Here is a 27999-nt window from a genome sequence, read left to right on the forward strand (position 1 = left end):
AGTGGAATCATGCTACCCTTTTGATGGTCTGAAAAAGCAAATAGCTTAACGGTTGGCTCGGAATCTACTGCCTCATCTGTTGTAGATAGCTGATGGCCAAGACATGCGAATGCAACCCCGAGATTGTGTGCTTTCTCCTTCCCTTTCTGGGGCATGGAGAGCAAGGTCTGGAGAAGTGAAGTTAGTCTCCCAGAATGTGTAGGGAAGTCTGTGGTGCAAATTCCAGGGTGCTGTGGAAACCAAACTGAGCGTGCTTCAGCCTTGATGTGGGAATCTGAGTCTTGAAAGTGAGCAAGAGGAGCTGGAGTCAGCCCATCCTCAATGAGGCTAGTTTATCCAGGAATCAATTAGTTCTTGGGCGTTAAAACCACTGAGGTTGGCTATGAATATCCGAGTCTGTCCTGGCTAATAAAATTTTCCCAGTATTTAGAATTGGTTTCCTTCCAAACCGTAGCCCTGGGGCTTTCTTTTTGGCTGTGCACTTTTTGAGGAACCTGAATGGGCTCTTGGGATACTGTGACATCTCCTTTTTTAAAGACTGAAAACTAAAAACGGGCCAAGGTGTCCATCTGTTTGGGATAGTTTAGGGGTTGCTCACCTTGGAGAGTGAGGAAGCGAGCAGGAGGTGCCAAGTTCCCCAGCCCAACCCCAATAAGTCCTGGACTGACTAAAGAACCGGAGAAGAGGGAGGTGCGTGACAATGCATTCAGTTCCTGGGTAGCACTTCTGTAGCATGCATCTAATTCTCTTCACATGACTGCCCGAATTTTAGGACTTGGGAGAACACCTGAGGAGGTTGCCTTCAGTCTGTATGTCTAAGATTACATTATTATTGAATGTGGCCTTTGTCACTCCCTCTCCTTCTTGTGGTCTAAGTTGCCTGCAAGCTACCCCTTGTTCCAGGTAGCTGAATGGTTGTCTCTTGTACTACCAGAGCTTGGTTGGTTTCTGAATTATAGCACCATTCATGTGAAAATCCTCCCACTGATTTTGCAAACTGAAAATGCAACTTTGTATTGACCATCATCTCCTGTCGTGTCTGGTTGTTGGTAGGGCAAGTATTAGTTGCAGGATTAGCTAGGTTGGAAGTGCATTGTTGTGTAGGGTTTGTTTGTGTTTTTGGCTTTGATATATACTAGCGACTTCATTAGACCAGCGTGCCGCTTAGTAAGGTTAAGGGGGTTCTTTCTAGGTGGTGGAACAGCCCTTTAACCATGGTAGCATTGGCTCTGGATCAGCAATAACTGGAAATTGATAGTGGGACCCGCACTGGCAAGGTAGGAAATGCCCCATGCGCTGTGCCCGCTGCTCGTTGTTTGGAGGGGTGGGAAGGTAGCGTTATCCCTACCGCCCACTATTTATTCAACTAGGAATGTCCTATTCAGCCCCACACTGTTTTCTCCGTCTTTGTTTTTGGATCCCCTTTTGAACCGTCAATCTTCAGCAGTAGATTGATTGTGGTCATTGCAGCTACTCTTTCATATTTAAGATCTTGGTATGGCTAATGGTAAAGACTCCTTTCCAGGTATTAGTCTCAATGTTCTCTTCAGAAGGAACAAGAAATCTTACTCCTTTTTCAAGGCAATCATTGGTTAGAGGGATGGCCGTTAGAATTTCATTTCCTTAATGGCGGTCCTATTGTCTTGTACCATGCTTTTCAGGATTGTGACACAATAAATGTTGTCCAGAAAATGTTCCCGTGTTACTTTCCTTGCTGTGTATAGGTTTTCTCTCGTACCACTTGAAGGACTGAATCTCGGTAGCTCATTAGTTGTTGAACTCACAAGGCCAAAAGACATTCCTTGTCTGGTGTTGTGCTTCTTTCGCTCTCGGTCCTCTTCCTCTCTTTCCCCTCCCTATCTGTTGAAGTCTCCAGAATTCCTACACCCTTTGTGCGCAATTCTTTCCCTTGGTCTAGAGTATGTGTACGATGTGAATCCTTCAGTCGTCACTTTGCCACTCTGCCCAGTTGAGACAACTGGATGATCTTGTTGCCCCTGAGGCCCAGTAGCCTTGGACTGTTGGTGCTCGCTTGCTTTGTGGAGAGCCTGCTTTGCTGCTGAGGATGCAGGAGGCTGAGACCACATGCAGCAGTAGCATAGCGTTTCCATGTGGAAACAGAAGGCAAATAAGACATGCAGAGCCTTCTCTTGTACAGTCAATCTGTTCCACACCTTTCGCTCTATTGCTTCCTTTGCCTATGAATAAAACTGTCTTGAGAGGGTACAATATTTTTTCCAAAAGTGATACCACACATATGGGTGTTTCCGGTGACAAATGCAGGATTGTGGGCAAGCAGGGCCCTTTTTCTAGGGGAGAATGACTATTCCAGAAGCGCCACTGCATAGTATCCATCTGCTGAGAGAGAGAGAGAGAGAGAGCGTGCATGCACTCTCTGGGAAGCAAGAATCATTCACTACAATCGAAACACATGATACACAAATGTAACATTTTTGTGATGGCTTTTTGGTCTGTTATTTTTATGTGGTGTATAAAGTAATGTCTTCTGAAAAGAAACCATCTAAAATGCAAATCTTCTCTTGGTTATATAGGTGCCAGTCCCATGGGAGTAAATGGAGGAGTGGGGGTTCAAACCCCCAGTTTGCTTTCTGATTCAATGTTACATTCAGCGATGAATTCTCAAAAGTAAGTTCTCTATTTTGTTTCCAATCCAAGAGATGATTTTTGATACTTGGATCCCACAAAGAAAAAGGAAAGATTTTCCTTCCCTGAGCATGATTTCTCTCATTACACTAGAAAGAGCGGGGGGGGGGGCGGTGGGGGGGTGGGGGGGACCAGAGGAAGACCAGGTCAGCTGCCCCAGACCTCAGGCCAACAGGAAATTCTGCACTGGCAGAAGAGACCAAGGAGCCCTCCCTCACCCACAGACTCTGGCTCAGGGGTGTGTGGAGATGGATTTTCTTAATTCCTTTAGGAAAATATGTCATTTGACCTCTTGTAGAACTAGTCCTCAAGGTGGACCTATCTACTAATAAATTGGACTGGCTATATACATGCTGGACAAGCCCTGGTGGTACTTTGGTCCAGATGTTGGAAGTGAACCCATCCCTTTATCCCTCATGCTAGGAAATCCTGTAGTGTGAGAAATCTCAGAGCACTTTCAACCTGCCAACAGAAAGTGGCAGTGTCAGCTTTATGCCTCAAATCATAGTGAATATTATGGGAACTCTAGTTTGACAGAACCCCCTCTCCCAGTCTTTCTCCTAGTCCCCCTCTACTTGGTAAATTATATCTATAACTCCTTTTTTAAAGCCCAATGATGAGCGAAAATGCCAGTGTTGCCAACTTGGGGGCCATGCCAACAGCAGCCCAACCGTCCAGTACTGGAATTCGGAAACCATGGCATGAAGATATTACTCAGGACCTCCGAAATCATCTTGTTCATAAACTGTAAGCACGCTGGCATGATTTCATTCTTCCCCATGCGTGCTGCTAATAGAACCCTAATTAACAACATTTAGTTCCCCTTCCTTGCTGCTGCTCCTTCTGTTCCTCTTTTGGCTTCTACTGCATTCCCCCTTTTGCCCCCTACTCCTCATCCTTTACCTATCTAACCGTGATCCTCATTCCCACCCTGCTTTTCCTGTGCAAGAAATGGGGCGTGAATCCAAGAAGCTAGTTGTCGTCTCTTCTACTCCCCCTCCCTCCCAACACCCTTGTTTCTCCCCTCCCGTCCCCCCACCCCCACCCTGTATTCCCAGTTTTCTAATTGAAAGATTCGCCCAGCTTTGCAAGGCTCTGTGTTGGCTCTTTGTGTGATCTCCATGCATGGGTACCATCATTGGATTTCATTCTGCCTCTTGAAAGGGTGCATAAGAAATTGCAAGTTGAAGTTGGGGGGTCTTGGAGAGCAATAGAAGCAAGGCGCATTGTTTTTTGTATTGTGGGGTTTTTTGTTTTTTGTTAAATTAGTAATTGACTATTTTTAGGGGATTTTCCTTTTGTGAGTATTCATGACGATCATGCCTGGTGCCCATTTTTATATACTTAATGGGGTTGGAAAATTCTAGGAACAGAATTGGGGAGGACAGTGGGTTATGAAGTGATCGCTATTGTGTCTGCTTTCACACCTCCACGTCTGCTCTTGCTCTCCCTTTGTATGTCCATTTAGAAGTTGCTTTTTGTATAACTCATTCTTAAAATAGATCCTGGAGATTTCGTTCCATCTAGGCTAATGACAAGGTGGGAGGATTTTTTTTACATGATGGGAAAACACCACTTATTTTTCTATTTCAGGGTCCAAGCCATATTTCCTACTCCTGATCCTGCAGCTTTGAAAGACAGGCGAATGGAAAACCTGGTTGCGTACGCTCGGAAGGTGGAAGGTGACATGTACGAATCAGCAAATAGCCGAGTAAGTATTTGCTGTCCATATACAGACTTCACTCTTTCTGTGGTCAGCTTAAAACTGATTGAGGCTGAGAGTCTGTTATGATGGCTTATGGTAGTAAATCCAGTTGGAGGCATTACAGTCGTGTTGTTTGATCTTTTTCAGCAGATTAGTAAAAGCTAGAACTATGCTTTAAGGGAGAGGGAAGTTTAGCTGAAGTATTTCATTCCTAAAACTATTAAATATGCTGAAAAGAAATGTGGAAGCATATCTTGTAGCGCTGTAGTACTTTTTAACCCCACGCGTGTTTAAAGAAATGGAGACCACTGATGAGCTAACAGGCCAAAGTCTCATCTCCCTCTCCTCCTTGCCAGCAAATCTACTCAGATGAAGCCAATGAGCAAATTCATCTCTACATTTAACCTGTTTTCTCCCCTTGCTCCCTCAAAATTGTAAAGGCGGAGTACTATCATCTGTTAGCCGAGAAGATCTATAAGATCCAGAAGGAACTGGAGGAGAAGCGGAGGACTAGACTCCAGAAACAGAGCATGATGCCGAATGCCCCAGGCATGCCGCCCCCAGCCTCCATGAATCAAGGACCCAACATGGGGCAGCCACAGCCAGGAATTTCTGCTAGTAAGAGCTGTTGTGATTGTGTTGGTGGTGGTAATATGTTGGAGGAATCTTGGGGCAAGTTAAATGTATCAGGATGGAATGCCCTCTCCCCTCCCAAAAGCTGTTTAAATCTTCACTGGCTAGAAGGGCTTGAAATGGCTCTGGGTTTTAAAAGAATTCTAGCCTCTGTTCATCTGGATGGGTTCTTTGTCCTACTTGTCAGATTGTACGTGTAAAACAAGTGGCTTCTCAAGATTCAAGACGAGCTCAAGAGATTTGAGAGCAGCCAGAAATACTTGTTAGAATTGAAGAGCTGAGTTAGATTGTGGAAGCTAAGCGACCGACTTGGTCCCTGATAATGGCGGTGGTACTTTGGTGGGCCGGATAGATCTGGCGCTGATGGGAGGGACCCTTCCTCCAAGGTCCTGTGGCTCCTCCCAGGCGCCCCGGGGGGACATATTTTATCCTGGCACTTTGGCCAAATACCAATGGTGGCAATTATGTTTTGCCAATATTTCATTTTCCATTTCGCTTTGCTAGAAAATTGACATTTGTGTTTTAAAGAGTTTAGACTGTATCTTTCAAGCATGCACTATCCAACAAAATTGCATTGATGAATGCGAATGAATACTCATGCAGTGATTTCACAGTCTTTCAGTCTAGAAAAACTTCTAGGAACATGATTTAAGCATACTTTTAGAAGCCGCTTTTTTGAGTGCTTCTCTCAGTGTCCTTATTCGATTGTATCGGTTCTACTTTTGGGTGAAACACAATTCTTTCTGGAAATTATGAGCCCGAGAGAAATTTTTTTGGGGTGGAGGAGTCTCTATCTTTTTGTAGATCGGTGTTAATGTGAGCTACTTGTCTTTTTTTTTAAGCAGTCTCTTAGATTGTGATTAGATCGCATATTCAGCATGTATATTATTTGTCTGAACCATTTCCTTTGTACCAATACGTTGCTTTTTAAAAATCTCATTCTTCAACACCAAATTGGAAAAAGAGCAATATTTTCATGATTTAATTTCCATTGTCTTTCTATAAAATGGAGGGTTTCCTGTCAGTTAATTAAGGAAATGTTTTCTTTTTTTATGCTACTTCCTTACTCAGAATAGACATCTAATATCATTATCATCAATGGTATTTATCAAGCACTATGTGCAAAGCACTGTACTAAGTAATTGAGAGTGTACACTACAACAGATTATCTAATACTCTCTTTTTAATAGAGGACTAATTTTACATCTTACACTACTTGAATCCATTTTGTATTTTTTCGGTAATACTGATACATTCCAACCAAAAGGAAACTGCCCTGTGAAACCAAAAATCCAACAAAAATAGAAGAGGGCTGTTTTTCAGAAGCATTGGTCCCAGATTCAAATTGAACCACTTTTTCTTACCCTACTTATTAGTGAACAGCGTGGAACAGGTTAATCCGTTGTACGTCATTTGCCCCCTGAAATCAGCAGGTTGGATCATTTGCCAGAAAAGTGAGCATGAGCAGTCTTATTACTATCCTGAATTGAACGATGTATTTTTGTTTTTTAATGCTTTTATTGTAGAGTGTGTTATATGTAGATGCCAACAGCATTGAAGAAGGTATGAAGTGGTAGTTGAGGTCTCTGATTTTTCAATTTGATTCTCTTTGTGCTAGCATTTAGAAAAACCATACTGTGATTTTGTGTGGGTAGAGTAGGAATCTACTTAATGTTCTGCTATGTTCTATTCAAGACTAGACTCAAGTTCTGTTTTCGGTGATGCAGAACCAAATTTCTGGACTTCATTGTGGAAGATTAATGTTGACTCACCCCTTTCTTTTCCCTTTCCTGTAGATGGTCCTCTACCTGACCCAAGTATGATCCGTGCCAATGTGCCCGGCCAGATGATGAATCGAATGCCCCCACAGCCAGGTAAGTCAAAGGGAAAGGTGACTTAATAATCATCCAACATGATCGAAACTGAGTTGGGTATTCTTTTGCTTCAGTGCATCAAAGTCCTGCTGCTTGGCAAGTAGAAAGAGGTGGTTGGGGGAAGCAGTTGAGGGAGTATTTTATTCCTCCTTTAATGGCCAAGAGGCCTGATTACTGACCAAAAGGGAACTCTCCTGGAGATTGGATAACTAGCTGAATTATTTCATTTTAGAACAGCTGTTCCCGAAACTTGGCCGAAGGATGATATTTTAGTACGGGTTGACTCTGTGGGAATGTGGAATCGTCAGACTCTGTAGTTCAGTAAATGTTGCCTTGCTTTTATTTGTTGGACCTGAAGAAATCTGGGCATCATTGAGCATTCTTACTATTATAGACTCATTTGGAAAATATTCGAAAGAGACTTTTCCTGAGAAATGGATAAGAAATGAAACTTTATGGACTAGATCAGTTCTTGAACACTTTGGTGGCCCTTGGAAGGTGGGAGGAGTGTACGGGACTGGGAGTGCAATGCACAAATGTGAGCAAGCCCCCACGCACAAGTCCTGTCATAGAAACACTTAGAACAGCTCATCCAAGTGGGATACTTGCCTTTTCCTAAAGGTGGGAACCTTGTGGGAATTGTGTTGGGCTGAAAGGGCATTGCTTGCTTTGCACACGTAAAGCTGGAGCTATTATAACGGAGTGCTTAAAGCCAAACACCCGATACTCCGGAAATATGGAGCAGTGGATTGAAGCCTAGTTCCGTGAAACGATTTTGCCTTAATGTTTTGCCTCTGTGAACCCAGGGATGAATCAGTTTGGCCAGATAAACATGCAGCTGCCATCCATTGGCCCGCGGCAGACGCCTCCCCTTCAGCACCCTGGACAACTGAGCCAGCCCGGGGCCATGAGCCAGGTCAGTGTCCTTTTTTTTCTTACCATGGGTCAGTGGGGATTCTCAGTTGCTTCCGAAAGGCTGCCGTAACAGTTGGACCAGTAGGCAAGTGTGTACCGATGGGGAATCTCAGTACACACCCTTGAACCCCCCAAGTGATAATCGAATCCGGGGGTTGTAAAGAAGATAGGTTAATAAATGTATTGATATTTGCTTCATCAAGTTGATGTTTCTTTTGGGACGAAGATGTGACAAAGTCCTTTTGGCACGTGTGCTTTGTTAACAGCAGATGGGATTTGCCTCTCGGATGCAACAGCCAGGGGCTGGACAACCTTCTGGCCAGAGCCAGTTCCTTCAGAATCAGTTTTCCGCTTCCACTCAAGGAATGAATCCATCAAGCATGCCCATGGCTCAGCCTAGCAATCAGACCCCAGTGTCTCAAGTAGGTATTGTATAAGTGCGTAAGGCTTGTCGTGTCGTGGAACCGGGCTGTTGGAAATGGCAGGAAAGTGGGAACTGGTAAAGGGGAGTGGGGGCAAAATGTGATTTTTCTAGAAATTAGAGTAATTATGGATTTGTAGGATAGTGATCACTGAGATTGTTGACTGGTGTAGCAACGGTGGTGCCATTTGCTCTTTAGCAAAAGACCCACCAAACTTGGTTTTCAACTGTCGGTAAGGCAGAGATGACATATTTTGAGACCTGTGACGGGCACGTGCAGAAACATTGCCCTTTTGGATTTCCAGTTTGTGCTCGACGATGGTTTGTATATTCCTGGTTTTTCTATAGGCACAGATGTCTAATTCGTCCTGCTCCGGGAATTCTCCTGCCATGGCCCCAGGCTCTCAAGGGAGCCATATTCACTGCCCGCCTCTCCCGCAGACGGCTCTGCATCGGAATTCGCCCTCCCCCGTACCCAGCCGAACCCCTACCCCTCACCACACCCCTCCAGGCCTGGGGCCCCAGCAGGCACAGGCTACGGCTCCTGCGGCCCCTGCCCCAACGCCCCCAGCCATGCCCCCCGGTTCCCAGCCCCAGCCTCTGCACCCCACTCCGAGGCAGACTCCCACTCCACCTCAGGCGCAGTTGCCTCCACAAGTTCAGCCTCCGATTCCTGCCGCGCAGCCAGCTGAGCAGTCTCAGCAGCAACCCCTGTCACAGCAGAGCACAACGGCATCTGTGCCCACTCCAACGGCTCCGCTCCCACCTCAGCAACCCACGACTCCGGTAAGAATCGGCCTCTTTGGTTACTTCGTCCGGGGGTTTTCATGCAGAAAGTGTTACAGGCACGCTTAGCCCTACTGAAGGACATAGTCGATGGGGGATAGATCCCTCGATTTGGGGCGTAACGTTGCACGATTGATTGGATTTTGTGGAGAATTTGCACCTCCTTTCGATACTCATTCCCTGAATGTGGTATTTGTGTGCCAAATTACCTCCCAGTGGTGCTTCGAGTAGCAGAATCATAAATTGGCCTCTTCCTTAGACTGAGTGGCCATATGCTTTTATGTCTCACTCTGGTAGAGCACCTGAATGGCCATTTTATTGGCCATAAGAGCAGACGATTAAATGGATGATTGAATCATACGAAAGACCCAGTTTTCTCCTTGGTCTCGTTTTACGTAGAGATGGTAGAGTAGGAAAAGTTGTGGGCCTGAAACATAACACGCTGATGAGCACTGCCACGTGCAGTAAGATTTAGGCTAACCCTTGGTAAATCTTTCCAAGAAAGCCATCTCCCATTCCGGACCGTGCTTTCTATGGTTAATGATAGGGCCGTCAGTAGTTCTCAGTAAAGTCGGTAAAATGTTGGGGGGTTTTTCGGAGCGTTTTACATCCTGTGATCTTGCTGAGTCTGTAATTTTCTGGGGTTTTTTAATGAATCTTTTTTAATGATGCAAAGAATATTTCAGTTTTGTAATGTGAGGGTCATGGCAGAAATGAGGCCCTGGAACAGCTTCATGCTTATTTCCCAGTCATTTGGCTGCTGACAGTGACATCGACAAATAATTAAATACTTTCAAACTTTATCCATTTGTTAGAAAGAACTGCCCGTCCCTAAGGAAGTTAAAGTGCCTCAAGCCCTTTTAAGGAATTATTGGTGGTGGATATACCACCAGTAAAGTTCTCCATTATGTTCTTCACTAGCCCAGTTAGTTATGTGAATTTACTTCTGGGCTTCATGTCATGTAATATGGGTTGGGGTCCTTGTTGCTTCGGTCAGTTAAATTTTATTCTGAAGATAATAATAATAATAATAATGTTGGCATTTATTAAGCGCTTACTATGTGCAAAGCACTGTTCTAAGCACTGGGGAGGTTACAAGGTGATCAGGTTGTCCCACGTGGGGCTTACAGTCATCATCCCCATTTTACAGATGAGGTAACTGAGGCACAGAGAAGTGAAGTGACTTGCCCAAAGTCACACAGCTGACGATTGGCAGAGCCGGGATTCAAACCCATGACTTCCGACTCCAAAGCCCGGGCTTTTTCCAGAGCCATGCTGAGTGATGAGAGAAGCGGCATGGCCTAGTGGAAAGAGCATGGCCCCTGGGAGTCAGAGGATCGATTCCTATCCCAGATTTATCTGCTGTGTGACCTTGGACAAGTTGGTTCATTTCTCTGTGCCTCAGTTGCCCCATCTAAAAAATGGGGATTAAATCCTCCTCCCTCCGACTAGAATATGAGAGTCCTGTGTGGGATGGGGACTGTGCCCAACCAGATAATGTGTATCTACTGCTCAGAACAGTGCTTGGTACATAGTAAGAGCTTAACAAATACCATAAAAGAGAGCAATTGTAACCAATGATCTAAGTTCAGTTTTTCATTTACGCTCCCCTTTCAGCTTACTGCCATTGTTTCATTCATTCAATCGTATTTATTGAACGCTTACTGTGTGCAGAGCACTGTACTAAGCGCTTGGGAAGTACAAGTTGGCAACTTATAGAGACGGTCCCTTCCCGACAGTGGGCTCGCAGTCTAGAAGGGGGAGACAGACAACAAAACAAAACATATTAACAAAATAAAGCAAATATGTACAAGTAAAACAAATAGAGTAATAAATATGTACAAACATTTATAAATTTATATAATATATATAATATATTATAATATATAATATATATAATATATATATATATATATATACACACACAGGTGCTGTGGGGAGGGGAAGGGGGTAAGGTGGCGGGGAGGGGGAGAGGAAGGGGGCTCAGTCTGGGAAGGCCTCCTGGAGGAGGTGAGCTCTCAGTAGAGCTTTGAAGGGAAAATTTCATGTATTTGGTGGTAGAAGAATAGATCAATTCCGTACTTTTTGACAGCCATAACATTTCTTGAGGGGAGGAAGTGTGAAACAGGCTGAATTGAGGGTTTGAGATGGTAAGCTCCTTGAGGATAGGGGTCATGTCTGCCAACTATTATTTACTCTCCCAAGCACTTTGTACAGTGCCCTGCCCACAGTAACCACTCAGTAAATACAGTTGATAATCTGTGAACTTTATCAGTGCCGCCCCCCTTACCACAGATAATTCAGAGTAGTTGGGCATTTAATAAGATAATAAGGCATACATACAGATATTTAAATTTTAATCCTAAAATGGAGGATAAAAGAATCATGTTGGTTCAAAGTAACAGAACCCTCTGCCCTAAAATACAAGTTTCCAGACTAACCTGTTTTTTAGTTTTTTCATAACCTGTTTATTCATAGCAGCGTTGGCCTGGTGGAAAGTACACAGAGCTGGGAGTCAGAAAACTCTGGTTTGAGTCTCAGCTCTGCCCTTAGTCTGCTGTGTGACCGTGGGGAAGTAACATCACCTCTCTGGACACTCAGCATCCTCATCTGGGATAAATGGGCATAAGATAAGGTTTTTGAGCCCTGTTGTGGGGCTGGAACTGTCAAATCTCATGACCTTGTATATACTTCAGTTTTTAGGACATGGTAGGGCCCTTCGTAAATGCCATTAAAAATCGCAACAGGAGAAATGTGCAGTTTAAACTAAAACATAGTATTATTTCTTAGTGTTTAGGAGGATTTTAGGATTTTCATGCCTTCAGAGTAAAACATCTTATTTGCTCTCCAGAAATTTTCTTTAGAGAGCTAATAAGGGGTTTTCCAGGATTTCATCAGCTACCACAAGCATCAAGATCAAGTGTAACCCCTGAGCAAATGGTGGCAACTTTTTCTGAGTGCCCACAGCTTAGACTTGGCTATCGGTTAAATGCTTTGATTTTTCTTCCTTTCTTCACCCAGCTCTCTCAACCGGCTGTAAGTGTTGATGGACAGGTATCTAACCCACCCTCCTCCAGCAGTACAGAAGTGAACTCTCAGACTGCTCCGGAGCAGCAGCCCTCACAAGAAGTGAAAATGGAGCCTAAAATGGAAGATGAGCAACCAGAAGCCACAGATGCACAGTCAGAGGACAAACAGGAGGCAAGGAGACCCCCCCAAAAAAAAATCTTGTATTTTGTCCAGATTTAGGTTAAGAAGTTGCCTAGAAAAATCAGAATTGTAGGGAGAGTTGTGATTTCTCTGACAGCTTCTTGGTTACATTCTCTTACTGGGGATTTCTACACATTCTGTTTAAAATGCGTATCATAACTGAATTGGGGTTCAGATGCATAAGTGCACCTGGAAAGAAACAATCCAGAGTAAGTGATTTGCACGTAAAATGTTCCATTAGCTACCTGAGTTGCTTAACCAGACATGTCAAAAACCTTAACTGGTCCCCTCACAAAAATCACAACTCTCCGGTTGCCTTCTCAACCAGGGAACTTGCAAGCGAAGTTTATAAGGCTGTTTGCAAAGGAGTTCTTTTCTCTGTCTTCTAGGTGAAAGTGGCGTCAGTGGCAGAAGACTGTAAGCTAGAACCTATGGAATCTGAAGAGAAAGCAGCTGAAGGGAAGACTGAAATAAAAGAAGAGGAAGACCAACCAAGTACTCCAGCAACCCAGTCTTCACCAGCCCCTGGACAGTCAAAGAAAAAAAGTAAGTCCAATAATGCATTCATTCAACCATATTTATTGAGCACTTACTGTGCGCAGAGCACTGTACTAAGCGCTTGGAATTACAATTCAATCAGTCAATCGTATTGAGCGCTTACTGTGTGCAGAGCACTGTACTAAGCGCTTGGGAAGTACAAGTTGGCAACATATAGAGACGGTCCCTACCCAACAGTGGGCTCACAGTCTAGAAGGGGGAGACAGAGAACAAAACATATTAACAAAATAAAATAAATAGAATGGATATGTACAAGTAAAATAAATAAAGTAATAAATACGTACAGTAATAAATATGTACAAACATATATACAGGTGCTGTGGGGAAGGGAATTCAGCAATAGAAGCAATCCCTGTCCATACCAGGCTTACAGTCCAGACTGTATGCTCGGAGGAAGGGAAAGAACCATCTTGTGGAACACATGTTTTTGAAAGGGAAATATAGAGTTCTAAATAAATGTGAAGGTATTCACTGGGTTGAGCCTGTTGGATTGAAGGAAGAAAACTCACTCTTAGATATTATTGTGTATCCGCCCCGAAGGTACCATTGGGAACACTGTTTTCTGCATAGTGCCCAGTAATAATAATTGTGGTACTTGTTAAGCACTTAATCTGTGCCAAGTTCAGGTAAAAAAAAAACTCATTTGAGTCAGATGGGGCTCACGGTCTTTTGGCGGGACCGCAAGGCAGAGGGGCAGAAACGTGAGGGAATCCTGCCTACTAAACAGCCCAAGGGTTGCAGCCTTACGACTGAGATTGGGGACTAGTGGGATATATCAGGAATCATCAGACTGTCATTGAGGTTTGTGGGGAAAAGTCAAGGGCACTGGGCTATTACTTGGTCTGGGAGTCAGCAAAATTCATAGCTAACACTTGAGGACGTCACTCCAGCCTCCCTGGGCCCCTCAGATCAGCCTAGGCCAGCCCTCAAATCGCCTAGGCCGGGGGGCTGGGGTGCAGGTATAGTTAAGTAGGCGCTGATATATTGCCACTCGAAAATACCTGGTGTCAGATCTCAGGGTGGGTGGGAGATTCAGAGGTGGTAGTCCCCCCTGTAGTGATTTTTGAGGCATACCCTATATATAAAACAGGGGAAACAGAGTAACCTACAGAAGAACACTAGTGTAAATACAATACTGACAATGCCATTTGCCAAATCTCGCCCAAGTGGCCTGACTGAATTAGGACACCTTCTTTGCAGGGCAACTTATCGGCAGGTGTGGGTTCACTCGTTGTCTTGTGCTGCTGTGGTCTGGCAGTTCCTGTTGTCTCTTCCAAAGTCCATGCACCATCTAGTAACCATTCATTCATTCAGTCGTATTTATTGAGCGCTTACTGTGTGCAGAGCACTGTACTAAGCGCTTGGGAAGTACAAGTTGGCAACATATGGAGACAGCCCCTACACAGCAACGGGCTCACAGTCTAGAAGGGGGAGACAGGCAACAAAATGAAACATGTGGACAGGTGTCATGTCAGAATAAATAGAAGTAAAGCTAGATGCACATCATTAACAAAATAAATAGAATAGTAAATATGAACAAGTAAAGTAGAGTAATCTGTACAAACATATATAGGTGCTGTGGGGAGGGGAAGGAAGTAGGACAGGGGGATGGGGAGGAGGAGAGGAAAAAAGGGGCTCAATGTAGGAAGGCCTCCTGGAGGAGGTGAGCTCTCAGTAGGGCTTTGAAGGGAGGAAGCAAGTTAGCTTGGTGGATGTGCGGACTATTCATATCACTACATATTTGAGCCTTATAGTCAATGCAGCATTGCCACATCTACACCCCTACTGTCATAACTTGTTGAACCTCCCTGAATTCTCTTGGAGGCTTAAAGATTTTAGAGTCGAGATTCTTAGAGAAGCAGTGTGGCTTAGTGGAAAGAGCACAGACTTGGGAGTCAGAGGATATGGGTTCTAATCCCGGCTCCGCCACTTGTCCGCTGGGCGACCTTGGGCAAGTCACTTAACTTCTGTGCCAGTTACCTCATCTGTAAAATGGGAATTGAAAGTGTGAGCCCCATATGGGACAACCTGATTACCCTGTATCTACCCCAGCTGTTAGAACAGTGCTTGGCACATAGTAAGTGCTTAACAAATACCACAATTATTATTATTATTATTATTATTATTATTATTATTGAGCTTCAGCTCCTTGGTCAAGTTACTTTGTTTTCGGGGGGTCTCAGTTACCTCACCTGTAAAATGGGGATTAAGACTATGGAGCCCTATTTGGGACAGGGACTACTGTGCCCCACCTCATTGTCTTGTGTTCCCTCTAGACCATAAATTTGTTGTGGGCAAGGAACATGTCTGTCAACTCTGTTGTATCGTACTCTCCCAAGTGCTTAGTACAGTGCTCTGCACTTAGTAAGCACTCAGTAAATGCCATTGATGATGATAAGACAATAATCTTAGTGCAGCGCCTGCCCGGCACTTAGGAGGTGCTTTACCATTATCATAAATGAAAATAGAGGCAATCCTGCTCGTATGCTTTTTCCATTAATTTCATGTATGTTCTTTAAAAGTTTTCAAGCCGGAAGAATTACGACAGGCACTTATGCCAACACTGGAGGCACTTTATCGTCAGGATCCGGAATCCCTTCCCTTCCGCCAGCCTGTGGACCCCCAGCTTCTAGGAATTCCTGTAAGTGTGTGATGGTTTCTCTGATTTAAATTACTTATTTATTCATACGAATGCCTGTCGCCCCTTCTAGACTGTAAGCTCGTTATGGGCAGGGAGCATGTCTGCTAATCCTGTTGTATTGTACTCTCCCAAGCACTTAATACAGTGTGCAGCGTATGATAAGCACTCAATAAATACAATTGATTGATCAAGCAGCATGACTCAATGGAAAGAATGCAGGCTTGGGAGTTAAATGTCATGAATTCAAGTCCCGACTCTGCTAATTGCCAGCTGTGTGACTTTGGGCAAGTCACTTAATTTCTCTGTGCCTCGGTTACCTCATCTGTAAAATGGGATGAAGACTGTGAGCCCCCCGTGGGACAACCTGAGCACCTTGCAGCCTCCCCAGCGCTTTGAAGAGTGCTTTGCACATAGTAAGCGCTTAATAAATGGTATCGTTATTATTATTACTACTATTTAAGCACCCCTTTGGGGGTTGGGTGGAAGAGTACTGTAAATCATTGGCCTTACAAATGTCCTCATTTACAAGGTATCCTGTTTGTCAGTAGGATTCTGGGGTGCCGTACTCGCACTTAATCGATGCAAAACCATCATCCCCTAACATTTTCATTGCAGTCCCCTCTCACCTTTGCCCCCCTCCCCCAGCCTAGAGAGCGGCCCTAAAGACTTTGTATTTGGCAAATGGAAAGACCTTGACCCGATGTTTTATTGCAGGGGTCGGGCAAACTCGTTAGAGAAGCTGGTAGTGCTGTTAGAGGGGCAGCAAAAGTTAGCTCTGTTGCCGAATAGAGCTTGAAGTGACAATGGGATTAAGGTTTCGTAAAAAGCTACGGCAGATTCTGTGTAGAATCTGAAATGGCTGCAATACCGTATAATGGCCAGTGATGATTTCGGAAAATAGTCTAATGGATTGTCACAAGTGGAAAGTAGAAAGTAGTTCATTACTTGCGTGATGGTACTTTCAGATAGGTGGTCCAGCAGCAAGTTAGTAAGAGTTCTGTGAGTGCGCCGCGTCTCCTCTTCCAACTGTCTATCTTTGTGCCCTTTGGTTTTTCTAGGATTATTTTGACATAGTAAAGAGCCCCATGGACCTCTCCACCATTAAGAGGAAGTTAGACACTGGCCAATATCAAGAGCCGTGGCAGTATGTGGATGATATCTGGCTCATGTTCAACAATGCCTGGCTGTATAACCGCAAGACTTCCCGGGTGTATAAATACTGCTCCAAATTGGCTGAGGTGTTTGAGCAAGAAATCGACCCAGTAATGCAAAGCTTGGGCTATTGCTGTGGGAGAAAGGTAAGATCTCCATTTCAAAATGCCAGTGATTTCAGATTTTAGAAATTTATCTTAATGCTTTTTTTTTTTGTCTTCTCCTTAAGTGATAAAGCTGTGAGGGTTGTTTTAGGTCCTCCCCCAGGGGCTTCCAAGGCTGACCTTTCACTCCAAAGTCCTGGCACAGTGATGATCATACAAAGCCCCTAGCCAAACTCAGGCGACTGGCAGTTCTGGAGTGGCTTGTGAGTCTATTCACCACCTGAGAATGTGATCTGCCATCCAAATGTGGATCGGGTTGGGCTGGCTAAGGAGTTTTTTCCCTATGAGTGGCCCAACTTTCCCAGAGTTTGGAGTATCTTCTCCTCTCCTGGTCCTGAAGTAGCCTTACGGGTCCAGCCCCTCCTTTGCAGCTCTCTCTCAGACTTGGAGAAACTTCCAATGTGGCTCCAAAGTTGGGCTCCCATGGCATCTGTCCTTTAGAAGATAATATTTCTTTTAATCGTGTGCTTCTAAATTGGAGCTCCCTTTTTGAATGTATTCCTATAGATTTTGGAGCAGCTTTGACAGGATGATTGCATGAATAGTGGCGAATGTATTTCTTGTCTTCTCCCATGTTATCCTCTGCTTGTTGGGGAAGATTGTAGTTCTGTCTTTACATAATTGTAGAACAGGGAGAAGACTTTCCTTGGCAAAATAATATTCCAAATAGGAAATTGGTTTGTCACGTGTTAGCATCTGCCATTCACGCCTAAGTGCGGGACTTAAAATTCTGTTTCTCTTGCAGTTGGAGTTTTCTCCCCAGACACTTTGTTGCTACGGCAAACAGTTATGCACAATTCCTCGAGATGCCACTTATTACAGTTACCAGAACAGGTGAGCAAGACCTTGGTCAAAAAAAAAACCATGTGTTCCTGTGTCCTGTGAGAGTCTGAGGCAGGCATGCATATGCGTGCTGCAAACCTAAAGCATTAGCTTGTATTGTCTGCTAGACAGCTAGCTTCCTTATGGCCAAACTTCTGGACCCTTTATTCCCTTGCCCTATGTTTTTTGTGCAGGGACAGAGGGGAGAGGAGAGGTTCAGCTCTTTCTATTCAATGTATTCTGCAGTTCAGGACATTTTCAAAATGAATTAGATTTGAGCACCAGAATAAAGATGCTGACCTGATTCCTTTTAATTCGATCATATTTAATTGAGCTAAGCTGTGTGCAGAGCACTGTACTAAGCACAATTCTCACAATTCTTCCTTTCTCTGAGGGCCCAGCAATCCTCATTCAAGGCTTGTTGACGGCCTGAAATTTTTTTTAGATATTTTAAGTAATGTTGTGGTTTCTTAAAAATAAAAAAGTTCTAGGGTGTGGAGCCAGTATAAACTTGGGTCTTGTTTGTAAACTCTAACCAGGAGTGTAGAGGAGGCTTCTGGCTGACTGTTGGCCTTGAAAAGTTCCAGGAATGGAACCGTATCCAGAGGATTGTTACAAAGCAGCGTGTGACGTATTTTGATTTTTATATGTGTACATGTTGAAATTATTTTCTCTCTCAGCAACTGGTGACTTGCTCTAGTAATTTTGGTATTTATTAAATGCGTTCTATGTTCCAGGAGCTGGGCTATGGATAGATAGCAGTTAATCGGATAGTCTCTGTCCAAAATAGTCTTTCTCCCTTCCTTTAGTGAATAAATCCAATAAGATATTTGTCACCCTTAGTTCCTGTAATTTGTCTTCCATTTTCAAGAGCTAGCAGACAATACAAGTGTAAACATTGTTTCAATTTTCATGCTGTAATAAAGTGAAGACAAGGCTGGAGAATTCGATTAAGCAGCCTGTCATCCCCTTAGTGATGGCAACCCCTAATTGTTGGTTTGTGTTGAACCTGTGTGCTATAGGTGCATTTCTGGCTTTGATAAACTGTCGCTTTTTTTTTTTTTTTTTTAATTTTTAGGGGGGTTTGGATGTTATGTGCACTATAGTTAACATGATTTGTGGTGATTGAGGGGCCACAGTTTTTTTTCCCTCCTTTTATTTGTTTTGTTTTTGTTCATTTTTTTTTCCTGATTTTTGGTGTGTTTTACTGAATTGAGCCATTAAAACATGTTGGGTTTGGAATGCGAGAAGTATCTGGCATGAAATCTCCCCCATTTTGCCATCTTGACATTTGTCTTATTTCCTCCTTCTAAATTGGATCACTCCGATGTTTGTTTATTTGGCAACTTACTGAAGTGAGTGTGAGCATGTACATACACACCACCCCCCCTTTCTCTTTGGCCTTTTGACTATTGTCAGCAGCTCAAGTAAATGCATGAGAGTGGTTTTCACCACCATTGGTTCTGGCCATTAAATTGGTGAAAGCGTCAATAGTCCAAGCTTACTCCCTTCCTTGAAGAGAGAATTCTGTGGCTTTCCAATCCCTGATTTTTGGAAAAAAAAACAAAACAACCCAGATGATTCCTTTCATCTCGCAGATGGTTTTTAGGAAAATAGGATTGCTAGGCTTAAGTTATCGTTGAAGTCGCAATTCTTCCCTTTGCCGATGCACTCTACCCCCTTCCTCATTTTGATTCTTTGCCTCAAGTGGCATTGATTACTAAAATGAGAGGGTGTGGGTATGCTTAAATGGAATATTCTTTTGTTTTATTTGCTGTAATCATTTGCTGCTTGTGATCCCATTTAAGAGATTTAATGCTAATCTGTGCTTTGCCTTGGCTTTCTGCTTTGTGTTGTCTTGTCTTGCTCTGTGTTTTTTGTTGTCCTGCAATCCCTCATTTCTTCGTTTGTTTTTGTGTGTTTTTTTTTTTTTATTTCTCCCTCATGCTTGTCGTTGTCCGCACTTGGCTTTGCACAAAAACAAACCAAACAATCCAAACACAAACTGTGGGGGCCCATAAATCTACATCATTGAATGTCCTTGTCGCCGTTGATGACCTGCTCTCTGCTCCCGTCCCCCTCCTTGGCCTGCTGTGATTGGTGGCTCCGTTGCTTGGCTTGGGCTGTGTTGTGTGAACGGAACAGTTCACCCCAATATGGCCTTCTTGCCGACAGGTATCATTTCTGTGAGAAGTGTTTCAATGAAATCCAGGGAGAGAGCGTTTCTCTGGGGGATGATCCATCCCAGCCTCAAACGTAAGTAACCGTGTGTCTGCTTGTGGCTTGTATATAGCATTTTGAAAGCTTTCATCTTACCTTGTTTGCCCTTCTCCCTCAGTTCAGTTTCTCCATATCCCAACTCAAGCGCTCTCTTGTTGCCTTCAGAATTGCGCAAGTTCTTATTCTAGAGAACAGTGTCAAGTTGTTGTATGAACAGTCATTCCCCTTAACACCGTAAATAAGAGGCAGGATTTTTCTCATCCCAATTCATTGGCATAATTGTCAGTTTAATATCGAGCAGTTCCTTTGAATCATCGTGGGAAAGGTTGCTTTGGCCTTTCTCATTCTCCCAAGCCATTTCCACGGTGATGGAGTTGAGTTTACTGAAGTGCCCAAGACTATGATTTGACCTTAAAAAAATATATAAGAAAAAACTTAAATCTTCTTCAGAAGCTTGCCCCATCACATCTACGGTGCCCGACTGTCCCTTCTTTAGTCTTTGAGGTTTGACTCGAAAGGAAGAACTTGCGAAAGTTACTTCTCTCTAGCAGGGACTGCATGCTTCAGAGAGAGAGGGGAGCCTCCGAAACGGAATTGACTTTAAAACAGCTTCTGAAAGTCTTAGTCTCTCCAGACTTGAGCTGAGCCTGTTTGCAGATACCGAATTTGATTTATTCTGGCCTCGAGCCTTTCCTTCATACTTAATCTACAAAAATAAATAGAACAACTAGGGAAAAAGGAAGATGGGTAATCATGAGACCAGTAAGAATTATTTAGTTATCTCTGCAGAAAGCAGTTGGCTGGGCCAGATGATCTCAAGGGCTCATCCAGGTGAAGGATTTTAGGATTCTAATGAGAAAAGTCCAACACATCCAGGAGCTGTGAGGAATTTCTGTTCCCTTTTTATCAAGGCAGGGTTTGATGTTGAACTATGGCTAGAAGTTATTACTAGAGGTAGGATATGTTCACTCTCCCGAGTTTTATAGGGGAAGGCCACCGTCAGCGGAGAGCTGACTTCTAATGACTGGTCATTAGACAGGTGAGCCCACTGTTGGGTAGGGACCGTCTCTATATGTTGCCAACTTGTACTTCCCAAGCGCTTAATACAGTGCTCTGCACACAGTAAGTGCTCAATAAATACGATTGATTGATTGATTTTAGGAAAAACAGTAGCGAAAGCAGGGAAGAGTGCTCAGAGTGGCCGATGCTGTATTGTGTATAAGAGACTCAGTCAGTGACAATCTGGTTGGGAAAGTGGTTTGCATAGTCACATTCCCACTTAGCAGATAATTTAATCATCCTGATGGAAGTACCATTCTGTCTTAGTCCTTGTGAGGGTCTGTTGCATCTGGCTCTAAGGTTGGGCTGAAATGGTTAGGTAAGAATGTGGTAAAACTGTTGAGAATTTCATTCTAAATCACTGGGCGAGATGGATCGCAAAAACCAGAGTGAAATATTTGGCTTAGGATTTTGTTAGATCTCCATGATCTAAAGCGGGATTGGTGTTTCCAAAACTGGTCAGTAACTTAGTGGGAATACAGATTTAGGGCAAAATTATTTTTTAAGTAAACTAAAACTGAGCCGCATAATTTTATCCTCCCAAATCAGCACTTGGTGCACTGGAAATAGTAAAGCCATAAATAAGTGCGTTACCAATAGACAAACTTTTTCCCCCTATAAGCAGCCATTTTAATTGACAGATTCCACTAAGGTTAATCAAATTTAGTTGACTTACCTCACTCCAGGAACCATTTTGAATTTTCGGCATGTTTTCCAAAATTATGGGTGAGACTGTAAGGTCTGAGCAAAGATGGATGGGAAGGAGGGATATTCAAACATTAGACCTTGATATGGTGGACAGGAGTGGTTTTTGTAAGACTTTCTCCAGCCCCACGTTGTTTCTAAAATACAGTGAAAACAACTGCAAGTGCCAAATACCACAGCATCCATGATTATGCATTTTTCGCTAGCCTCTTTCATTTGTGAAAACTCTATTACCCACAGCAGTCTTAAAGAATTCTAGTTAGAGTATTCTTCTTGAACCTTTTGTTAGCCTTTAGAGTGTGTATTGTGAGTGGTTTGTTGTTGTTTTTTCCCCCCTATTCCTTATACTCACCATGGGTATCCCCTTTTTCCTCTCTCCATAGTACAATAAATAAAGAACAGTTTTCCAAGAGAAAGAATGATACTCTGGACCCTGAACTGTAAGTAACTAAGGACCTCCTGGACGTGTTTTCCCATTTTGTTACTGCTGGAAACTTTCCACCTCTACCCATTCTTCCCCCCTCCACCTCCAGCCTGCTACGGTGGACTAGTTCTGTTTGTTGAAAGGCAGAATTGGTACCACTTTATCATCTGGACAGCCGGGGTCAGTCAACCAGGTAGTCCTGCACCCTTTCCCAGCACCAAGCCGCATTGTCCTTTTCCAGGGAGTGTATTTCACTCCTGTCATTGTGTGACACAGATGGAAACAACTCTTCTCGTTGATGCTGTTATCTGAATGTTTGGTTGAGTAACTGAACACCAGTCTGCCTGAGGGACTGATTGTGTGACGCCCTGGTTTGTGACCCAGAGGACCGGGAGTTATTAAACGACCATGTGTTCTGGGTCATCCGAAGGAAGAGTGACTGGATGAAACCATGTCAGAACTCAAAGTTTTGAGTAGTAACAGGCTAGCAGGTTGCCCAGTCAGTTGGTGGTTTAGCCAAGCAGTAGGCCTGGACTCTGCTTTTGACAGTTGTTCGCCCCTCTCCTTCTGACATCCGTCCATCTAGAAGTCGGTTTACATCTGCAACGACTGAGCATTTCTCTTTGGCCTAGCTAGTCCAACAGGTTCGTAAGGATTGGCGTACTAAGAAGTTGAGGCTTGTAAGTTCCAGATTTTGAAAGATCACTATGGATCTCTCTCAGCTTATAATTATCTCCTTTGGTTTGTTGTGAACCTTCAACTTCAAGCTTTATTCGGAGCCCTCACCCCCGATGTCTGGGAAATTAAGTTCATAGCAATTCCACGATCACCCTGTCCACAATCTTTTTGTCGTTTCCCAGGCCCCAGAACTTGCTGGGCCTATATTTCCTACTGTTTACGTGGCTCCTCTCGGAGCAGAAAGGAAATGCGAGAGATTTGGTGGGTTTGATGGTGAGACATGCAGGTTATCTTGAGTTAATAACTGTAAGTGTGCTTTTGTTCCTTCAGGTTTGTTGAATGTACTGAGTGTGGCCGAAAGATGCATCAGATTTGTGTCCTCCACAATGAGATCATTTGGCCATCCGGGTAAGGGTTCTGGACAGTCTTGGGTCCTCTGCTAGTATTTGCAATGGCTTATTTATGTATTGGTTCTCTGAGCTTCTAAAACTGTTATTCCTGTTTGACACAAAATGCCTTCAACTTTGTAGAGTGTCCTTGCCAACCTTAAGATAATTTTGATTTTATCAGTATTTTGATAAATGACTTTTTTCTATTAGAGATTTTTTTTTCTTCTCTAGAGTGAGTGACACCGGGAGTTTTTTTGTTTTGTCAGCTTTTATAAGGAGTGATTTGTGGTGTCTGAACTAAATACGAAAGTTCCTTTTTAAGCCATTTGTGTCTAACAAGACACCATTAGAGGGGTGTAACTGCCATGGTGACGATGATGTGTAGCGCTTTATAGAAAAGCCTAAAGCCCCTGCTACAGTCCCAGGTCAACTTCATTCCTGCCTGGTGTGCAGAGGGTTTCATCTCAAAGACTTACCTTTTAAACAATAGCCAGAGTGACTATTTTGTCAGGAAATTTAGGAAAAGATGATTTTTCAGCAGATTCCTGATCTTGCTTTTGCAAAATTTGCCATTCATGTGTGTGCAGACATTTGTGGGAAATGTCCCCGTGCCTGAGGAAGATTCTTTCCTGACCAATTTGGTGGTCATTTACATATTCAGGCCCTGTTTGGCGACCACCTGATTTTAGTTCCCCCTGAAAGGTCCTCACTATAGAAGATTCTTGGTTTTAGCTTTCAAGCCTGTCATGAATTTTACTTTCCAGTAATTCAGAAGAGATATAGTTGTCTTTTTTTTTCCTTCCCCCACTCCCTCAATTCTAGCTTTGTTTGTGATGGTTGTCTGAAGAAAGCGGGGCGAACTAGGAAAGAAAACAAGTTCTCTGCTAAAAGTAAGTTTCCTTATTCCGAGCACGTTTTGAACTTGGACCATTAGCTTAAAGCCTGTTATCTCTCATATCAGAGGGAGACCTCGGAAAAGCTTGATGGGTAAACAAATAGCCTTTCACCATACGGCATATGATCTCATCGTATATGAATAATATCCACTCCAGTGCGAAATGGCTGCTTATGGCCTTTATGATAAGAGCCGTCACCTCAAAACTTAGTTCAGAATACCTTTTTTGTAACCTGCCACCCAGGCTAGATATCAAAAGGCAGTGAGTGAGCCAAAAATATTGTGCATTTTTCCTTCTGAGATGGTTTCTTCAGGCAGAGAAGTAGCTAAAGAGGGAATAGATTTTAATTTCCGCTATCCCCAGTTCTGTGACTAACCCGTACCTTCACTAGTTAGGTACAGGGAATGAGTATGGCTTGATGACATTTTCTTTGAAGAAAATAATTTCTTTGCCAGATCTTTAATTTCAAAGCAAAACCTACTGGAGCACTCGTTTTGTTCCAGCAGTCTCCAAGAGCAGCACTACTTCCTGGGGCCGGAGTGGATTGCTCCACCTTGCTAGTTTTCTCTCAATTACCTTAAGACGTGGAAAAGTCTACCCGGATGACAACCAGAGAGTTATATAAACTTTTAAAGGTTGAACAGTTATGCCCCACCATGGTGTAGGGTTTCTGAGTTTGCTAAGAAAAAGTTTCTTGAGGGAGTCATAAAGAATGAAGTGGTTTTGTTCTGTTCTCAGAGGCCCTCCCTGGGATGCAACTACTTCCTGCCGGCGGGCAGCGATCATCCCTGAGGCTCTGGAAAGCATTCGCCTTTGCCACACATTTTGAACTGGTCCTGGAGTTTGTCAGACACTTTAACTTCAGATTAGTGGTGGGAATAAGGAGACCGGTGTAAATTCAGCCCTGGAAATTGAACCTGCCTCTGAAAATGAACTAGAATTTAACCGGGTTTATCCCCTACGAGGAAAAGTATTATGTTGGATGATAGCGTATGTTGGAAATGCTAATGAAGTGGGGGGTTTTTTTGTATGTGTAGGGCTACCATCCACCAGGCTTGGCACCTTCCTGGAGAACCGAGTGAATGACTTTCTTAGGAGGCAAAATCACCCTGAGTCAGGAGAAGTCACTGTTCGGGTGGTTCATGCTTCTGACAAAACTGTGGAAGTGAAACCTGGAATGAAAGCAAGGTGTGTATTTCTCTCTTTCTTAGGCTTTTAATTATCCTGTTTTACTTTCCAAGGATTTCCCCCTATTTGCACAGAAATTCTCCAGCAGAATATCGTGGTCGTCTTTTAATAATAATGATGGCATTTGTTAAGCACTTACTTTGTACGAAGCACTGTTCTAAGTGCTGCGGGGGGTGGGAGGGATACAAGCCTGTACTAGGTAGTGTCCTTTCGTTTGGTTTTCTGTATTGACCGCTGACTGTGTGCAGAGCACTGGATTAAGCATTTAGGAGCATTCAGTATGTCTCATTTTTTGCCCTCGGAGTAAACAGTCTGATGGACAAGAAACCAGCAGACTCTCACTGTATACTTAAATGGGAACAAGATAGTTAATCCCCTGTGTATTCCAGGTGCATGCACACCCGCATTTGTGTGTTTGGTGTTGGTTTTTAACGGTCCACAAGTGGCTTATCCGAAGCAAATTTATTTTGAAATGTCTTTCCAGCTGCACCCCCACCTTCCTTTTGACCATCTCCCAGAGTCGACAAAAGTAGCTCTTTCTAGGCTCTGTTGACCCAAGACTGTCTTCCCCATCATTGAGTCAGGTCCTCTATTTCGGAGCCGAAGTTCATTACCTCCCCAGTCATTATTATTCGCACTTTGCCCTATTAACCCCAGGAACTCAAGACTTGACTCTCTTCATTCATTCAGTCATATTTATTGAGCACTTACTGTGTGCAGAGCACTGTATAAGCGCTTGGGAAGTACAAGTTGGCAACATATAGAGACGGTCCCTACCCAACAGCAGGCTCACAGTCTAGAAGGGGGAGACAGACAACAAAACAAAACATATTAATAAAATAGAACATATGTGCAAGTAAAATAGACTAATAAATTTGTACAAACATACAGGTGCTGTGGGGAGGGGAAGGAGGTAAAGGGAGGGGGAGAGGGAGAGACTCTCTCTTGCGACTTTTCCCTCCCATTTGTAATTTTTAGGTTTGTAGATAGTGGAGAGATGGCCGAGTCCTTTCCTTATCGAACAAAAGCACTCTTTGCCTTTGAAGAGATTGATGGGGTTGACCTGTGCTTTTTTGGCATGCATGTTCAAGAGTATGGATCTGACTGCCCCCCGCCCAATCAGAGGTGAGACTTACTTTGGAAGCTCCGGCTGTGGGAATGGTAACTTGTGAGGTTTGGAGAAGAGATGAACGGTCCAAGCCCCGATGTGGGGGGGTACTGGGAAGGAGGGAATTGAGGGCTAGGAGAAGGCTGTTTTGTTTTCATTCACAGGCATTTCTGTTGCCATTTCTTGGCCTGAAGGATGATAAAGATTTGGGGCGGCGGAGAAGGAAGGGCAAGAATGAGAAGTGGAAACTGTAGCAAACAGTTGGCAGGCTCCTGGTTGGTTGCAGACAAAGGGGACAAAAATCTGCTAAAGGCATGGAGGGTTGCAGTAATCTGTGCTGAGGATAAGATATATGTATCCTCCAAGAAAAAAAAAATATAGGAGCTCCGCAGAAACAGTTAGCAAGCAGTATTGCCTCATAAAGAGGTGGGATTGTGATCAAATACCCCCTAAAGAATTTCTCATCTCATTGGTGCCAAAAATCTATGCATCTACATGAACAAAGTCTTTCATAACGACATGTGCCACTTTTCTGCTTTTCCTCTTCCCCCTAGGAGAGTTTACATATCTTACCTCGACAGTGTTCATTTCTTCCGCCCAAAATGCTTGAGGACTGCGGTTTATCACGAAATCTTAATTGGCTACCTAGAATATGTCAAGAAATTAGGGTAAGCCTATCACTGTAGTCCCCTTCCCCCTACCCCCTCCCCCACCCCTTCTTTTCTGTGTGTTTTTTAAGTGTCAATTGCTGTATTTTTTATTAATGGTTAAACTAGTTGTAGTCAGGAAGGGAAAGGGTAACTGACCTGTAACCAGGTGCTCCTTCGGAAAAGCGGGTTGTGAATTTGTCTCCTGGTAACTACTGCACTATAGCTAGCCCAAACCTGTTGATATCTACGTTTGTGCCGACACAATTATAGGGTTATAGGTAGATTATAGGGTTGTCTTGTGTGCTGCCAGTCATCGTGGGCGGGGGGGGGGGGGGGGGGCGCCTCTTAAACCCTTGATTTTGGAGGGTGGTTTTTTTGTTTTGGGGTTTTTTTGTTTTGTTTTTACAGTTCTGTGTTGTCATATTACTATGGAAGGGGACGATTGGTGGGGCGCTTCACATTACACAGTCTTGGGGGCATAGTCTAAGGTTCCCAAAAGGAAAGAAAAAGATTTTAAAATACTACCTACATGTTGCATGAGGAAGCGTCAGTGAATTCTTAAAGAGATGCTGTTTGAGAAGAATTACCTTATTTGTCACCTGAGGTTTAGGGGCCTTGAGCTGTATTCAGTCCCTTCACCTTGGTATACAGGTGATGATCCCAGGTGATGTTCTTTCATCTCCCCAAATTGATCTGCCTGGTGGACCAACAGTTCATCAGCCTGGCAGTTGTGGGACTACCCTGTGAAATTGACTCAGTATCCTCCATTTGCCTTCAGTGTGAGAATTCGCAGCCCTGTCAGTTTAATGCAGCGGTTCGTTTGTGAGTGTGTGAGATGCCCCCTGCAATATAAGCAAACTGCATGGAGATGAGCACAACCCCACCCCCCGCCCCTTACAGTCCGTTTCCCGCCTCCTCTTGTTGGAGGTATGCAAGCGGCAACCAAAACGTCATCGGTTCTGGGTCGCTCGGCCGCCGCTGCAGTGCTAGCATTTCGATCCGGAGCGTGATTGCGGTAGCCGTTATCGTGCGATAGTGGCCGTGTTTTCTGGTCGTGGCCCCATCTGGTGTCTTCCTGTCGTATATCAGGCCTTCTAGGAAAAAATCATTACCCCTCCTTCTCCTCCACCACCTTCT

The 27999-nt window shown here is 43.8% G+C and overlaps 1 protein-coding gene across 2 annotated transcripts in view; it reads left to right on the forward strand.

The window, feature by feature from the left end:
* The window catches only part of EP300 (E1A binding protein p300), an 82945-nt gene that overhangs the window by 43667 nt on the left and 11279 nt on the right, over window positions 1-27999 (forward strand). The window contains exons 7-26 of one of the 2 annotated variants that reach the window (XM_038756935.1): window positions 2553-2646; window positions 3274-3411; window positions 4258-4375; window positions 4810-4987; window positions 6799-6876; window positions 7683-7792; window positions 8058-8213; window positions 8561-8998; window positions 12020-12199; window positions 12598-12754; window positions 15289-15407; window positions 16466-16705; window positions 17469-17557; window positions 19721-19801; window positions 21913-21969; window positions 22962-23039; window positions 23843-23910; window positions 24954-25104; window positions 26083-26229; window positions 26767-26880. In XM_038756935.1, coding sequence (XP_038612863.1) covers window positions 2553-2646; window positions 3274-3411; window positions 4258-4375; window positions 4810-4987; window positions 6799-6876; window positions 7683-7792; window positions 8058-8213; window positions 8561-8998; window positions 12020-12199; window positions 12598-12754; window positions 15289-15407; window positions 16466-16705; window positions 17469-17557; window positions 19721-19801; window positions 21913-21969; window positions 22962-23039; window positions 23843-23910; window positions 24954-25104; window positions 26083-26229; window positions 26767-26880 — 2791 coding nt within the window. The remainder of the gene's footprint in view (window positions 1-2552; window positions 2647-3273; window positions 3412-4257; window positions 4376-4809; window positions 4988-6798; window positions 6877-7682; window positions 7793-8057; window positions 8214-8560; window positions 8999-12019; window positions 12200-12597; window positions 12755-15288; window positions 15408-16465; window positions 16706-17468; window positions 17558-19720; window positions 19802-21912; window positions 21970-22961; window positions 23040-23842; window positions 23911-24953; window positions 25105-26082; window positions 26230-26766; window positions 26881-27999) is intronic. The other variant, XM_038756936.1, reaches the window with a different exon arrangement.

This window comes from Tachyglossus aculeatus, chromosome 14 (genome assembly GCF_015852505.1).
Source record: "Tachyglossus aculeatus isolate mTacAcu1 chromosome 14, mTacAcu1.pri, whole genome shotgun sequence".
In the NCBI taxonomy this organism is placed as follows: Eukaryota; Metazoa; Chordata; class Mammalia; order Monotremata; family Tachyglossidae; genus Tachyglossus; species Tachyglossus aculeatus.